The following is a 16,245-nucleotide window of genomic DNA, read 5'->3' on the forward strand; positions in this document are numbered from 1 at the left end:
CATTTCTAAGGAATTTTAGCAGTTTCTAAAAAATATTTTTATTTTCATATTTAAGACAGTTGCATTCTAATAATTAAATCATTTGAGATTCAGAATGGCTCTCCATTCTGTAGCCCCCCTAGGATACCTTGGACCATTTGGTGTTTTACTGTAGATCTCACCTCCTACCCAGCACTTGCCTTTGCCATCAGACAAGTTTTCTTCCCTGCCTGCCAGATTGGCAGCTGTGAGGGGCAGCCTGGACTTTGTTGTCAGTAGTCCTTGATGGGCAGCATAGGCCAACCTCTGCATCTTAAAGTTTGCCACACCATGCTTTGTTGAAGCATTTAAGTACACTTTTAATCCCACTAGCTGGTAGGCAGAGGGAGGTAGATCTCTATAAGTTCAAGGTCAGCCTGGTCTACATAGTGAGTTCCAGGCCAATCTGGCTACAGTGTGAGAGCCTGTTTCAGAAATAAAATAAAACCTGTATAGAATGAGTAGAGAACTCCTTCTAGCTTAAGAAGATAAAATCAAATGCAGATTCTAACAAGGGAACCAGAATTAATCTGTAGTTTCTGGATGTGTTTCCATCTCAGAAGAGACCCAGTTGCCCAGCCCTCCCCCTGATCACAAGCATTTACTGAGAGTGCTGTCTTTCACCCACTTCCTTGGGATGCACTTGTGTGGCTGGTTTTCATGAATGGCACTGCCCTTGAGGCAGGTGAACCTGAATCTGGCTGGTGGAAGCAGGTAGAATTTACAGTTCTCATCAGGAATTTAATACTCCCCCTCAAATCTCTGAATTCTTTAATAGTTTGTGGTGTGCTTATGTCAGAACATATAAACATGTTTGTCTATAGATATTATCTTGTGTATGCCTATAGATATTCTGCTTATTTTAGGAAGAAAGGAAATTTGACCTGATTTAATCAGGTTTCATATGTTTTATTAGAAGTCACTGTATTCATTTTATTATAGGCACCTGGATTTGTAAATGTGAAGAAAATTGACCCTTGTTTAGTGTGGAAATTGATGGTGATTTTAGGAATTTCTAACCAAACTATAAATGCCTTTATACCACACTTGAAATTATCCTGATTGTAATTTTTTAAACTGTTACATTTTTAGTAAGACCACAGACTGGCCAATGTAATAGTTTTGATGTAATCTTTGATTCAAATATGAAGCTAAGAACTTTGTAGTGGTTTTGTGTGTGTGTGTGTGTGTTACTTGAAACTGCTCATCACTAGTCAGGATCTTGGTCTCTTTGCTGTTTTATAGTTGATTCGACCTTAGACAAGTATTTTAACCTCATTCATTCTTGTGTCTATCTGAAAAGTTGTTAGTACAAATTACACTTCTGTGACAGACCTGGTGATAAACAGGGCAGCAGTTTGGAAACACAGCACCTTGGATGGTGGGAGGTGGGAGGTTGTCACCATGTGTATTAGACCATCTGGTACTGTCCCTACAGTGACTCTGAAAAGTCACTTGAACTATTTCATCTTTAGTATTTAGATGAGTAAATAAACTGTTTAGGCTTTAAAATAGGAATCTTTATCAGTCCTTTTATTGGATAAAATTGTGTTTTATGCTTTTATAATAATTAAATACTTGTTCAACTAAAAGCAAGTAATAGCATAACGTTTTAATGCATATTTTAAGCTTTTAGGTAGTTTTGGAACTATTTAGATTTTATTGATAAATGATACTTTGATAACAGATGTTTGGAAAGTTTATGTCAGTTTTTGAAGGCTGAGTCAGTAGGAGTGCTGAGAGGAGTTTGGAGACATTTGGGCTACATAGCAAGATCCTGTCTCAAAAAAATGTTTACAGCATTTTTCAAAACATCTGCTCTAAAAACAGTCCTTGGTAGAACTTTAGTGGTTTTAAAATCTTGTATAGGAAACAATAATCCAGTTTGGGCCTCAGACCCTTTTATAGCTTTGTCATCACAAAGTTAATAGAATGCAAGATGACTGTCTTATCTGCAGTCTCAGGGTTAGTGTCTGCATCTCTTCTCATGTTTCAATATATTCCTACTTGAACATCTGCAGTCTGCAAATCCAAATACTCCCAAATCTGAAATGTGATGTTGGTAAGTTGTTGGTGAAAATAGTTGGATTTCAGAGCATTTTAGATTTTAGATCTACAGGTGAAGATTACTTAACTTGCAACAGTTGTCTTCAGTTTTTGTTTTGTGTGTTGTTTTCTTCCTTGCAACTCTTAGTTCCTAGATATATTTGACACTGGAACAGCCTTTTATTTTTTACAAAGATATCCTTAACCATCGAAGTTTTACTGCTGCTTACATTACAAGTAACCCTGAAAGAATGTAGAACTCTGTTTGAGTGTTTGTATGTTTTCCCTTTTAAAATAGTGCAGAAGGATGTAAAGGAAGGGATGGTTCCTAGAGTTGTGTTTGAAGATACTGCAGATATTTTTTGGAAGTTCTTTAGCATGTTGAACTTTCTATCAGTGCTTTCCTCATTTTAAAAGTGTGCAGGAGGCTGGGGATGCATCTGAGTAGTAGAATATTTACAGCAGGTGCGTGACCTCGATTCTCAGCACCGTTAAAAAAAAAGAGGAAAGAGGAGATGGCGGAAAAACTGCAAAAACCTACTACAATGTTACAACATTTGAAGAACTCTATAAAAGCAGAAAAGAAAAATTTACTATCTAAGTGGCCGCAGAGGAAAGAGGGCAGGCTTTCAGGACAGCCGTTATCTACCTGCCAGGTAGCAAGCTTAGGGAAGATTGAGAGCATTAATTGGTTGACTGCGCTGTGGATTTGTTTTGTTTTGTTTTGTTTTGTTTTGTTGAGACAGAGTTTCTCCGGTAACCCTGGCTGTCCTGGAACTCACTATGTAGACCAGGCTCTTCTCAAACTCACGGAGATCTGCCTGCTCATGCCTCCTGAGCGCTGGGATTAAATGTACCATTTGGTCACAGGCCAAAATGTGCAAATCTTTTTTTTTTTTTTTTTGAGACAGGGTTTCTCTGTGTAGCCCTGGCTGTCCTGAAACTCACTCTGTAGACCAGGGTGGCCTCAAACACAGAAATTCGCCTGCCTCTGCCTCCCAGGTGCTGGGATTACAGGCGTGCGCCACCAGTTCTATTTTGTTGTAAAATAGTCCATTTTGAGGACTGGCATTTCTTTTTAAGTTACTGCCATAGGACTATTTTATTTAGCATATGTTATTGCTAAGATTAAAGGTCTGAATATGTATATATTGTTTTTATTTAGCGAGAAAAAATATTCAGATATTTTTCTAAGCTTTTGATGTTTAGTCTTTATAAAATTATATAAACCATTGAGATTCTTTTCTTTTTATGCATCTTTAGGAGCTAAGTCCTTGCATCTGTCAGCAGTCGGTCCTGTTTGTGTGACACTTTAGTATATTGAACTGACTCTCCACTTTCTCTTTCTTAAACAGAGATGTGCTCCTGCATCTATCCGCCTTATGGACAACCAGCAGTTTCAGTTTGGTGAGTAAGGAGCGGCAGTTTTTCAGTGTGCGCCATGAGCCCCCAGCATGTTCAGAGAATGGCACTTGTCAGAGAGTGCACCAGCAGAGGAGGGCTGTGGACACAGCACGGGGGCTTGGCTTGCTGGGCAAGCCAGGCTTCACCTAGGGAGCTTTCTCAGGGTGGAAATGAAGGTTCGTGGGAGTCCTCTACCCCACCAGACTTGATCCCTTGTTGGCAAACTGAGAAAGCACAATAGCATACGCCAGAGCATTTCATATATTTGTGTGGATATTATCCTGTCTGCTGTCTGCAGTGGACTTTCTTTGTGGAGGGGCCGTCAATCGTCTTTGCCTCAGAAAGCTTTCTGATGGCATTCCTCAGGGTGAGTTAGGAGGAGCTGGACTGGAGGTGAAGCTTCAGGTGGTGGAACAGATGGCTAATCCGAAGTGCTCTGAGCAGAGTGGCAGCAGAGGATAAGGGGCAGGCTTTCAGGACAGCCATCTGCCTGCTGGGTGGCAAGCTTATCAAAGATTGAGAATATCTCTAGGCATTAATTGGTTGATTGGCAGTTGGGTTTTGGGGTTACAGTAGATTTGGGGTGTTGCTGGGATATTTGTAACCATGCCCCTGGGTTAGCTATGACATTTTTGTTTGCTTTCTTTATTGGTATATAGTTATTGTACATTATGTTGCTTTCATAACGAGAATGTTTTTCAACTATATCATATTTTGAACATATGCCATATATCCCACCCTCTGGCCATCCCTTTTCCCCTTTAGGTTTTAGCATTTTAAATTCCTTGGTATCTATTGAAGATTCTGTTTGTATTGTCTCTCATGGCTTCATGAATAAGCAATTAAAAGAGTAATTCTCAGCACAGCAAGCATAATCCAATATCCTGTACCAGCCATGTTGCTGATTCATGAATGTTTATGTCATACTGGTTAATGAGGTATAAGGTTTATTATTAATTATGATATTTTAAATTTTTTTTATTTCTCCTGGTTCAACCCTTAATACAATATACTGAAATTGTCTATTTTCAGTATATTGACATGATCTACATATTTACTTTATGGATGAGGCTTCTCAAATGGAAGGAATACTTTTATGTTTCTGTATCTCTTGCCCTTATCACATATCATACATTTAGGTGTTGATTGAATTAATCATTGAACTGGCAAAATAGAGTGAACAACTCCTAGATAGCTATAGCACAACGCTGAGCACACTGATAATATCACAGTTTCTCTAAATATACCACCTTTTAGCTGTTCTTCGGTGATTAATCTACAAGCTGTGAGTGGTAAGGTTGTATCAAACTCAGTTTGTCTGATTCCAAAGCCCCATGCTTTAGCTGTGTCACATCACTTCAGAAATACATTGTTCACAAATCCTTTAAACGAATTAACATAGCACCATGAAATTGATGCTGCATGCTAATCAATGCTAATTATACTTTCTGACTAAAAAATTTAGAAATTAATTATTATAAAGATAAAGTACACTAACCAAAATATATTTAGCATATGATAGTTTGACAGGCAACAGTAACTTGATGAAAAAAAATAAAAGGTAGTGATGTCTTCAAGTTATTATTAATGGTCAACCCATCTAAATTTAGTATCACTTATATAATAATTGATTTAATTCAGTATTACGGATAGATGTGTCTGACTTCCATCATTGTAGGGGAATGATGCCAGAGTCAGTAGATTAAGGTGAGCTTGTATCTTTAAGGATTTTTACACAGGATTAGTAACATTTGGAGTTCTAATGCATTGTATAAAGATAAATGGATTTTAAGACTTGTATAAAGCATAATTTAAGTCTTTTGCAAGAAAGACATACTCAGTACTCAGTGGTACTGGTGATAAAAGCTAGGCTTCAGGCTTGCTCCGCAAACGTTCTACCAAGGTGATATCTCAGCCCTCTTTTTACTTTTTGAGGCGGGATCTCAAGTTGCCCAGTCTGGCCTTGAACTCAGTCTTAGTTCAATTGAACGTTCAATTCTTTCAATTGTTCTGCCTCATCTCCTGGAATATCTGAGAATACAGCCCTAAGCCCTCAGGCATAGCTCAGCACGTTTATGTGTTTAATTTCTGTTATTAATATAGGTAGGCTCCTAGTGGTTAAAAAAAAAGGGAGCATTCTGATGATGTGCTATTTCCAAGTTATAGATGCTAAAATTATTTTTTAAAGCATAATTATCCTGGAGAAACATCTGTAAAATCTTTCAGGAGAGAAAAAGTTCCTAAACAATTGAGCGTCTGATTGAGGGGCTCAGAAACACTGCAGAGCTGCTCTGTCCACCCCGCAGCTCATTTTCTTTGCTGCCTTGCTCATCTCTCCTCCTCCTTTGTACTGTGTCAGCCAGAGCAGGGGCTCAGTCTCTGCATAAGACCTAGTGTCCTCACTACAGTTAGCAAAAATGTAGCAAGTAAGTATTATATATTAAAATTCTCACTTAAAAAATAGATGGATTGGCACAAAAGAATGGCAGTGATTGTTTTAGAAACAGTTTGCCCTTTGCATTTCTTTTAAAGGAAGATCTTATACTTCAGAATTCTCAACCTTAGAAGTCTAGACAAAAACTTCATTTGAAGATGATTTTAAGTTTGCTAAGTACTTGAAGATTCTTTTTAAAAATTCTGCATAAACAGGATGGCATAATTTTCTGAAATTGGGCTCATAGCACTAAGGCCAGATGTAGGATTTGACTGGAATCATCCCCAGAGCTGAGAAGTTGCTCCTCTTTGAAAAGATGAGAAAACAGTAGAAGGTTCTCATTCAATTAGGCTTAATCTGCAACAGTGATGTTAATTGAGCAGGCTCTGAAATGCCGTTTGTGTTATTTTGGCAATTTTAACTCCCTGAGTGTGATTAAGGAAGCAATTGCTAGTTTTATGCTAAGAGTTCTGGATGAGTTAAGAATTAATTAAGAAACAACTTTAAACTTTACATGGATTCCATATTGGTTATAGTTCTGCGAGATTTCTGTATAGTTAAAAAAACATAGCAAAACCAGCCATTACTAAGTGTTCTTAAAATAAAAGTGAATGAGGTGAGGTGGTTTTACTGTGTATAAACTATACCATTGAAAGATGGCTGAAATTATGTATAGTATTAGTTATATGTGATGATTTGACTGAAAAACACTGTTACGTTTGAAAGAATGTAGAGGCAAAAGATCATAATAAACATTCTTTTAACTTACAGCTGTGAAAACTTGTTTTCCCTTAGGACAGTGAATTAAAGCCATCTTTTCATCTCAAAAAATACAGAATGTGCTATTAATTTAAACTGTAAACTTTTCCCTTCTTAGGTCATGCTCTTAAACCTCAGGTCTCCTCTATTTTTACATCATTTTTGGATGGATTAAAAAAGTTTTATATTACAAAGGTAAGACTTAAAAAAACCTAAAATTGTACATGTATAGGACATGAGTTCTCTTCTTGCCTTCTCCCCGTACATACTTCCCAAACAGCTTTTTTTCCATGTTGTGTTGTGTTTTATGTTGGAGCAGGAATGTTAGCAACTGGACTGTGCAGTTGGTTTCAGAAGCCTTAGTTTCTGGCTCTCAAGTCTGAAAACAGGCCTGCATTGAGCAGTCTCAAGCTGACCATGTTTTCTGTAGTTTGTAGTTTTTTTTCTTTACAGTTGTACTGAGAAGTAAAATGAGGGTGGGCTCATTTGCCCATTTAACCTTTGATTCCTGAGAACTGGAAAGTTGAAAGAAAGTTTTACTAGTGCATATTGCCATGGCAACAGTGTGTGTCAGAGTGTGCCACCCTGGTAATGACGCGCTGTTGTGGCCCTGGAGCTTCGTTATTATTTGGCATAATTAGATAATACTTCTTGAAATTCTAGAGAGATTGGACCAATCTCCATCTCTGACTTTTCATGGTATAAATTTGTATAAATTAGTTAAGTGTAGTTCTTGTGCTAGGGTGGGTCACTTGTCTTTTACTGTGCATTGACTCACACCCTTTGTGTAATGGAATTATTACAATTATTATCAAAGGTGCCCTTTGCATGGATTTTGTAAGTTACATTTTTCCACTCAAGCAACTCTCTTTTTAATAGTTTTTTTTTTCTTTTTGATGTCACGGATTAAAATGTATGTATTTTCTTATGGCTGATCACTTCTAAGGTGAGAAAGCACTTTCTTTTCTAGTATGCTCAGGGACATTTCACTCTCCTACCCCCATTATGTTCTTGTTTTGTTTTGTCTGTGCTGGGAATGAAACTCAGAATCTCATACACTAAGCAAGAGATCTACCATTAAGTTATATCCCTTCCTGGTTTAATTAACACTTAAAGGATTTTGTTGTGGTTGGGTTTTGTTTATTGTGTGTGTTGTTGTTTTATTTCAATCATTTGCTGTTAGACAAAGATCTAGATTGATCTTCCCCTTGTCCTCCCTATTGCTCACCCTTGTGTCAGCACTAGTAACTGTGACTAATGCCTGCTGCTTTTTACACTGATGCCTAAGGCATCTCTTCACATACAACACTATTGGAGAATCACCACTTTGACACAATTCCTAATGCTTTGAAACAGTGTATGTTTTGGTTTTGAAAAGTTAAAAAGATATAATCTTGTGTTTTTCTCTTATTATTTGGAATTTCCTTTGTTACCACCATCACATGTTTGTTCATTATTCTAGAAAATTTTTTTAGAGATTTGTGCTTTTTAAATGACCACTGGGATTTTTATTATAATTGGAATATTCTAGTGTGTCAATTTGGACAAGTATTGGCAAATTTGAAATAAGTTATGTATCCAGGAGCATCTGTGGTTTTTTTTTTCCATAGCGAATTAATATATTTCTCTCTTTTTAAAAAAGTTTCATTTATTTATTTTTTAGCTGTCTTCAGACACACCAGAAGGGGGCATTAGATCTCATTACAGATGGTTGTGAGCCACCATGTGGTTGCTGGGAATTGAACTCAGGATCTCTGGAAGAGCAGTCAGTGCTCTTAACCACTGAGCCGGCTCTCCAGCCCTATATATTTCTCTGTGAAATTAGTTTTGGTTCTTTGCATGCACAAGGTCTTTTCTGTTAATGTTATATAATGTGTCATGGTTGGTGTGTATAGATGTTGTTAACTCCAACCAGCTGCTTTGCTCTACCGTTTTATAATTTGTATTTGTTTTTTTTCAATTACAGTTAAAATTCTGGCAGGCTACCTGTTGTATCAGTAGGCATTTAATGCCAGGGTATATTTTGAAATATGATATATTTCGTACACCTTATTTTCTTGTTGTCTGGTGATGCTGGGCATCAAGCCTGGGGCTATGAGGCCACACTAGTGTTTACCAGCGAGCTCCTGGCAGTCGGCATCCGCACCAGGCCTTCTTGTAATGGATGTATAAAGCTTCAGAGCTCACTGTTTAGCAGACTGCTGTAACTGAACCCAAAACAAAAAGAAAAGAGCAAAATGTATTTCTATTTATTGTTTTACAGAGCCTAAGGCTTCACTGTAATAATAAAATTTTATTTTGTATTTTGTAGTTTAAAGGATTTGATCCAAATCAAATAAGTGTAGCCACATTACTGTTCGAGGGAGACCGTGAGAAGGTTCTTCAGCACGAAAAACAGGTGTATGACATCGCAGCAAAATTTGGGTATGGCTTATAATTCATAATCAAGAGTGTGCTGGCTTCATACAGACTGCCATGTGACAGTGTTTCTAGGTTGGGTTGGCTATTAAATTCATCTTAATATACGAACAGAAACAAAATATTATTCCAAAATTTGTAGGAAGAGTGATTTGTTTCTTTGACCTAATTTTATACATATATACAATATGTGTTTATTATATAATGTTAAATTTGTAAGAACTATGTAGTACTTTTGCCTACTTTTATAATATGTAATGTATATATGTTATGCAATGCTAAATATTTTGTTTTTTCTAGATTTTTGAATGAATGACAATTTTGTGATGTGTTACTTGTGTAAGAATGAGACAAAATTGTCAGGTTACTAGTTCATGTATAAATTATGCTGCTAGTGTGTTTTTAAAAGCAAATTATGTTTAGTCTGTGGTATTTAATAAATTACCTACACTCCACCCCAGTCACTTACTGTTTTATGTTTGTATAAAGAAACAGAAAACACTTCGCATCTATAATGAACTGAATAATGATAGGGTGGTTTCTGTCTGCTTGATGGATTATAAGACTGGTGGGTGAGAGCTCAGTCGATCTGCCATTTGTCAGGGCCACGTTCTCCCTCCCTCCTCATGTGCAGAAGCCAACAGTCTCTCTGACGCAGCCTTTTCCATTTGTCCAGGGTTCAGGGCCGACCTAACATTAAGTTAGCCCTGAACTCTATAAACATTTATTTTTCTTCCTTTCTTTTTGTCTTAAACTCACTTCAGTTGTCTAAGTGCTTTACCATATCCCAACTTGTGTATGTGTTAACTTAGCTCTTTATAGGTATGATTGTTTGAAATTAGTATTAAAATAAAATACTGTCTTAAAGTGAAAAACAGCCAACTTTTTACTGTCTTTGGTACTGTCTTTGAATATTGAAAATAAGTCTTTTTTATGATTCTTCTGTTCTGAAACTACAAAAGCAGAATTTTAATTTTCTTAAAATTCTATTTCCTTAAAATTTTCTAATAAAATACAGCACTTTATTACCGTAAATCCACTCCCTCTTCTCTACTCCTGCCTGGCTGCTGTTATTGTTCCTTTTGTTCTTGAATTGCTAAAGTTCTAAGACTGAACATAGAAGTGAGTTTTAAGCCTCTTTAGCTTTTGAATTGTATATATTTTCTTCTAGTTTCTAAGTTATATAGAACACAGGTATAATTTACTACAAGTATTTTTTTCTCTTTAAAAAGAATATTGTGAGAAAGTATATTTAAGCTCAAATTTTTTTCTGTACTTGCTTCAGCCTGAAACAATAGAAACTGAAGTTTTAAATTTTTACTTATATATTTCCTCTTGTTCTCAGCCAAAACAACAAGGCAAAATTAAAACAGCAACAGACCCTGGGAAATGATGCTTATGTATTAAAATATTTAAATTTCAGAAGTTCTAAGATGGAAAGGGAAAGAACGATTTGCTCTGTTTGATTTGCTAGATATGCAGTTACGGTTTGTTTAGCTCCACCTCACTCTTCTCCCGTTCCTTAACAGCACCCTCACCACTGTGGGAGGGATGCTGTTCTCTGCTGCTCAGAGTGATGCTGAAGCTAACTGGTAGCTAGTAATGTACCACATTCCCTGTGTAGTGCCAAAGGCTAGTGATGGAAAATGTCTGTTTTGCCACACTTAGATTTTGTAAGGCTTGGGACATACTGCTTGTGTTTCATTTAAAAAAACTTTAAATGAGTTAATGATACTCAATTTTTTCTACTCTGTTCTTCCTAATTATTATTTTATTTGAGAAGTTATATTTTAACCTTTTCGTCTTTATTAGAGCCATTTTATCAGTTTTATTTGTTACTAATTATAAATGCTATAATTATACTGTTATAAATGTTACTAATGCCAGTTTTGTTTTCCCACAAGAACTTTCATTTACAATTTAAAAGGAAAAGTGAATCATGTCTGAGATACTGAGTTCAACCTTCTCAAGATGTTGGATAATTGTAGTAATCCTGCTTACTTTAAGTAAATTTGTATCAAATTTATATATTAAAAATGAGTTTCAGTAAATGGGATCAACGTAAAGAAAGGCCTTGACTAGGATTGGAGACTTGGTTTCTTTTGCTAGATTTGCTCCTTGCTTAAAATTAAGTTCTTCTAGTATGTCTGTTTAGTTGCCCTAATTAAATATACAAATCTGTGTTTGAACAACCCAGATCATTATTAGGAAAATGGCTTGGGGCTATTTTGTTTTTTGTTTTTTGTTTTTTGTTTTCTTGTCCTTAGAAATGCATCATCTTTTGTTTTTTTCTGGCTTTCCTGTTTTCGGTAGACATTGATTTTTGTCCTAATTACTGAAGTCTTGTGGGTATTTTTTTGTTTGAATGCTGTTCTGCCAAACTCTGAATCCGCAGTCACTTCTCTTTGTGCATCAAGTAGGAGGAAGTCTCCACCACATTTCTAACATTTTTATAGTTAGTTGTGCTTGTCTATTTTGTTTTTAATTAGGGCATTGTTAATTGGTCCTTTATTGCCTTTCTTTTTTGTCTTGTGTTCTTATTGCTTATTAGCTACAATTGACCATTTTTAAGTGGCGTCCTCCTGTCACGTAGTGTCTTATCAGTTTAGCATTCTCAGTCAGCCTCCTGTTACCCCCACTCCAGCACTGTGGAACATGCCTCAACACCGGTGACCTGATGGGTATGATAGCCAGATAGGAAACCCGTCTGTTGATAACTACCCATGCTGGCCAGTAAGGTGCTTGTATTCCTTTAGGAGCTGAATAAGCATCGCTTGTCAGTAGTCAGGACAACTGACGTTTCCCACGGAATTTAAACCTTATCATTTTTATAGCATTCTTAAGTTGTTTGATATAATTCAGCATGGGAGTGATTAGTTTGGCCATTTGGCCCTTTAACATAAAATGAGAGTCTGCCTTTCCCCTCCATTAAGCTACCTACTCCTTTAAATATGTTTAAGAACCTTGTGAATTAATGTTTAAAATTTGGGAGAATAAGAAGTAGTCGATGGACGTTCTACTTAGAAATAAAGCAATTGGAATGTAACTTTTTTTTTTTAGAATGCCTGCAAAATTGACAGTTCAGAAACATTTCATTTCTTAGTTTTGTGATTGCTTACGTATTGTATCTTAATTTGGTTTTGGCTAAATTGACAGTTCTGAAACAACAACTATCAAACCAAAAAAAAAAAAAGAGGAAGACTACAAAAGCTAAATTTGCTAGAAAAATGATGATTATAATATTGCTCTTTATTCTCTTTCAGGACTTATGAATATAAGATGAATATCCAGTTACAGGGCTTTTTTATTTTTTTAATTGTTCTTATTCCTTCTTCTGATTTTTTTCAATAAGTCTTTATTTGTTATACACAGTGCTCCTTCTTATTTTTATTTAACTTAAATTCTTTTTATTTATGTTTATGTGTGTGTGTGCCCAGTGTGTATGTGCACTTGGTGTCGACTGAAGCCATGTGTCAGTTTGTCTGGAGCTAGAGTTACAGTTGGTTGTGCACCAGTGTGGGTGCTGGCAGCCACTCTAGTCCCCTCCAAGGGCAGCAAGCTGTAGTACCTTCGGAGCCTTTTTTCCAGCCCCTTCAGATGTTTTAAAAAAGGCATGTTTCTATGGGTGCGCTTCCTCACTGGGTCTCATCCGGGGAGGAAGGCAGGCTCGTTCCCACCACACATGCTTGGCCCTGTTTCAGAGGTGCCCAGAACAGGTGTTGGCAGCGCCTTCCAGGCTTCACATGCTGCCCTTGGTACTGCCAGCTCCTGGGGGAACTGCTTTGCTCCCTAGTTCCACACTATTTCTCATTTAGCCCTAGAGGCTGACTTCATTCTTGGTGTCTACTTAGGCTAGGGGCCCATCTGCATCCCTCACAGTAATTTTGTGGTTCTAGAACTTTGTCTCTCTGCCTCAGCCTCACATACAACCCAGAATTAGCTTTTTGCTTTGAGTCATCTGACTTGAGCTGTATCTTGCAGGTTCGTTAGCATTGTGTTTATAAAATGATGTTCTTCATTTTGCTCCGGTCTTAAGTGATTTTAAAATAGAGCTGCTCTGTCAGTTCTTTGCATCTTCGGTTGATTCTGGCTAGATTCCGAAGGCAGAGTCTTTCTGGATGTCCCTAATTTGTATATAATCACCTCTAATTGTGGATTTAAAAATCCAGGGAATTCTGTTTAAGCCTAAGTTCTAGCTGAAGACATTCTTAAAATATTTGTGTAGAGCAACTCTATATCATTATGTACCATGTCCGTCAAATCAAACAAAACTTAGAAAAAAAATCAAGCCAAACAAAATTCAAGGAAAAAAAAAAGAATTTAGTTATAAAATGTCAATTGAGGCTATGAGAAAGACTTTTTTCTTTTAATGAACTAAAATGAAATAAACATTAACTTTTGTCCGATAATAGGAAAAGTTCAGAAATAAAATCTATTTTCTGAAGATAGTAGAAAGCAGTATTCATTGACTATCTTTTAAAAAGTTCTACAATTATTTATTTTGTTTTACTTTGTTATGTGTATGAATGTTTTGCCTATGTGTATATACATGTACCATGTACATAGTACTCGTGGAGCAGAAGAGAGTATCAGAAGCAGAAGTTAGAGGTGGTTATAGAATAGCTGGCAACTAAACCCTGGTCCTCTGGAAGAGCAACAAGTACTCTTAACTACTAAGCCACCTCACCAAATCTTCATTCATTGTCTTTAAAAATAAGAACTTTGGCAAACCAGAAAACTAGGATGAGATTTTTTGATATATAAATTAATTCTAACTAAATCACCTAACATAGTTTCAGATTGAGAGTTAATGTGCCTATTCATAGTATTAAGATTTGAAGTGCTATTCTGTATTTGTCTACATCTGAATTAAAAACTTTGAATACTTCTATGTGTTTTATCTCCAGTTTAAACAATGAGTTCCATGAACTAAATGTCATGTGTTTGAGAACTTCTTGTTATTTGGGAATTCCTAGTCACTAACCACACATTTTTATTTATAAGACTATGTGAGTAGTCTTATCAGTAAAAATTGAATGATAGTTCTGAATTCCTCATTTTTAGGACCAGAAATATTTCTGGTTTTGGAATTTTTCAGATCCTGAACTATTTTCCATTTATTTAATGAGATGTCTTGAAGATGAGCCATGTGTTTAAGCCTAGCATTGATTTGTCCTCTGTATATAAATAAACTGGAGTTAATTTTACACAGTATTTCTGGTATGTCTAGTTTTTATGCAGCCCTCTGGGTAAAATCTGTCTTGTACTCGTCCACTGTGGCATTCAGAATGTTTTGATCTTTGTAGCCTCTCAGATTTCAGATTTTCATACTAGGGATACTCAACTGAAATGCATAAAATAAGGATAAAACATCTTGTTGGTTTTGTGAGGGCTAAGTTCATCTAATTTTATTTTTATTACTAGTACTTTCTTTGCTTTTTTTTTTTAAGATTTATTTTATATTTGTGAGTATATTGTCACTGTTGCTGTCTTCAGACACACCAGAAGAGGACATCAGATCCCATTACAGATGGTTGTGAGCCACCATGTGGTTGCTGGGAATTGAACTCAGAACCTCTGGAAGAGCAGTCAGAGCTCTCAACCACTGAGACATCTCTCCAGCCCTCTTTATTTTTTTAAGATATGGAGATACAGTTAAGATCATGAGTTCATTTAGCTTGAAGGATAAAAGTTTGAAGTCAAGTGACTAAGTAGTAATATTTTTAAATGTTTTCAAATTTATTATTCAAGCTTATTCTCTTGATAACTGGTACATTCATGGTTAATAAAATTAAGATAAAATGAGTATAAAATGTTAATCTGTTGAGCATTTACTTATTACCAGTTTGGCTTTTTAATTTTTATTTTTTACCTAGAATATATTGACAATTTGTTCCTTATTTACAGTGGTCTGGCAGCTGGAGAAGATAACGGACAGAGGGGTTATTTGCTGACTTATGTCATTGCATACATGCGTGTAAGTTGTATTTCTTCATTGCTTGTTTTAATTACCTTCCTATTGCTTTAACAAAACACCATGACCAAGGAAAGCATCTTATAAAAGAGAAAGTTTAATTTAGGGCTTTCAGTTATAGAAGATTAGAGTCCATGACCATCATGGCAGGAAACATGGCAGCAGGCAGGCAGGCAGGGCATAGGAGCAGTAGCTGGGAGCTTACCTCAGTATCCACAAGCAGGAGACAGACAGGGCTGACTGGGAATGGCATGGGCTTTTGAAACCTGAAAGGCCATCCCAGTGATGCATCTTCTCCAACAAGGCCACACCTCCTGATTCTTCCCAAATAGTTCTGTGACCTGAGAACAAGCAGTCAAATATATGAGGGGGGGGGGGAGGGCTTCACATTCTAACCACACATTGACTTAGGTTTTAAGTAGTAGGCGTTTTGGTTTGGGGGGGGTCTTTGTTTTTTTTTTTTTTTTTTTTTTTTTTTTTGCTTAGAATGGATAAAAATGTCTTGTTTTCATAAGTCTTAAGCTACTGTAGTTTAGTGTATCATTTTACTTGAACCAGGGGTTTACTGATATAAAAACAGCCTTTTGAGAATATAGTTTTTCATATGTTCATTTATTTTTATTTTTTCTGTTTTGGCTATAACCAACTCGCTTTCTGACTGAAGTTATTTTTATTTACTTATTTATTTTTAAGTTTAACTTTTAGTTATGATCTTATCTAAAAAGATATGTAGAATGCTATACTAAAAATTTGACTTTCCCAAGCCATAAATTTTCTAATTTTCTAGTTGGAAATTATTTTGAGGCAAGTGTTTATAAAAAGATACATATTTTTTAATTGTTCTCAAAAAGTACAAAATGTTTTCATTTCAGAATAATTCAGTCCTCATTAAAGTCTACATACCTATTGTAGTAACTAGTCAGTATCCCAGCCCAGGTTGGGATGCCAACCCCATGGAAAGCCAACTGATCATGCCTTCCCTGTATTCGAAACCCTAAGGAGGAGAGGTGCAGATTATGAAGGGGTAGATGACTAGGGTCACCTGTGTAGACTGTCTCTCTCCTAGGATCTTCCTAGAGGAAATGCTTCACAAGCTATAAAATGAAGTGTTTTCTCTGAGTATATTGAGGGGATATATGTTGATAGGTGTATTTCTCACAATACTGAATCCAGAATTCTAGAAAATCAATGC

General features: G+C 36.2%; 1 protein-coding gene across 1 annotated transcript in view; it reads left to right on the forward strand.

Moving 5' to 3' along the window:
- Window positions 1–16,245, forward strand: part of Agps (alkylglycerone phosphate synthase) — a 101,029-nt gene that overhangs the window by 57,347 nt on the left and 27,437 nt on the right. Inside the window, exons 12-15 of the mRNA XM_052182754.1 lie at window positions 3,420–3,471; window positions 6,780–6,856; window positions 8,973–9,085; window positions 14,987–15,056. Coding sequence (XP_052038714.1) covers window positions 3,420–3,471; window positions 6,780–6,856; window positions 8,973–9,085; window positions 14,987–15,056 — 312 coding nt within the window. The remainder of the gene's footprint in view (window positions 1–3,419; window positions 3,472–6,779; window positions 6,857–8,972; window positions 9,086–14,986; window positions 15,057–16,245) is intronic.

The sequence above is a fragment of the Apodemus sylvaticus genome, chromosome 5 (assembly GCF_947179515.1).
Source record: "Apodemus sylvaticus chromosome 5, mApoSyl1.1, whole genome shotgun sequence".
NCBI lineage: Eukaryota > Metazoa > Chordata > Mammalia > Rodentia > Muridae > Apodemus > Apodemus sylvaticus.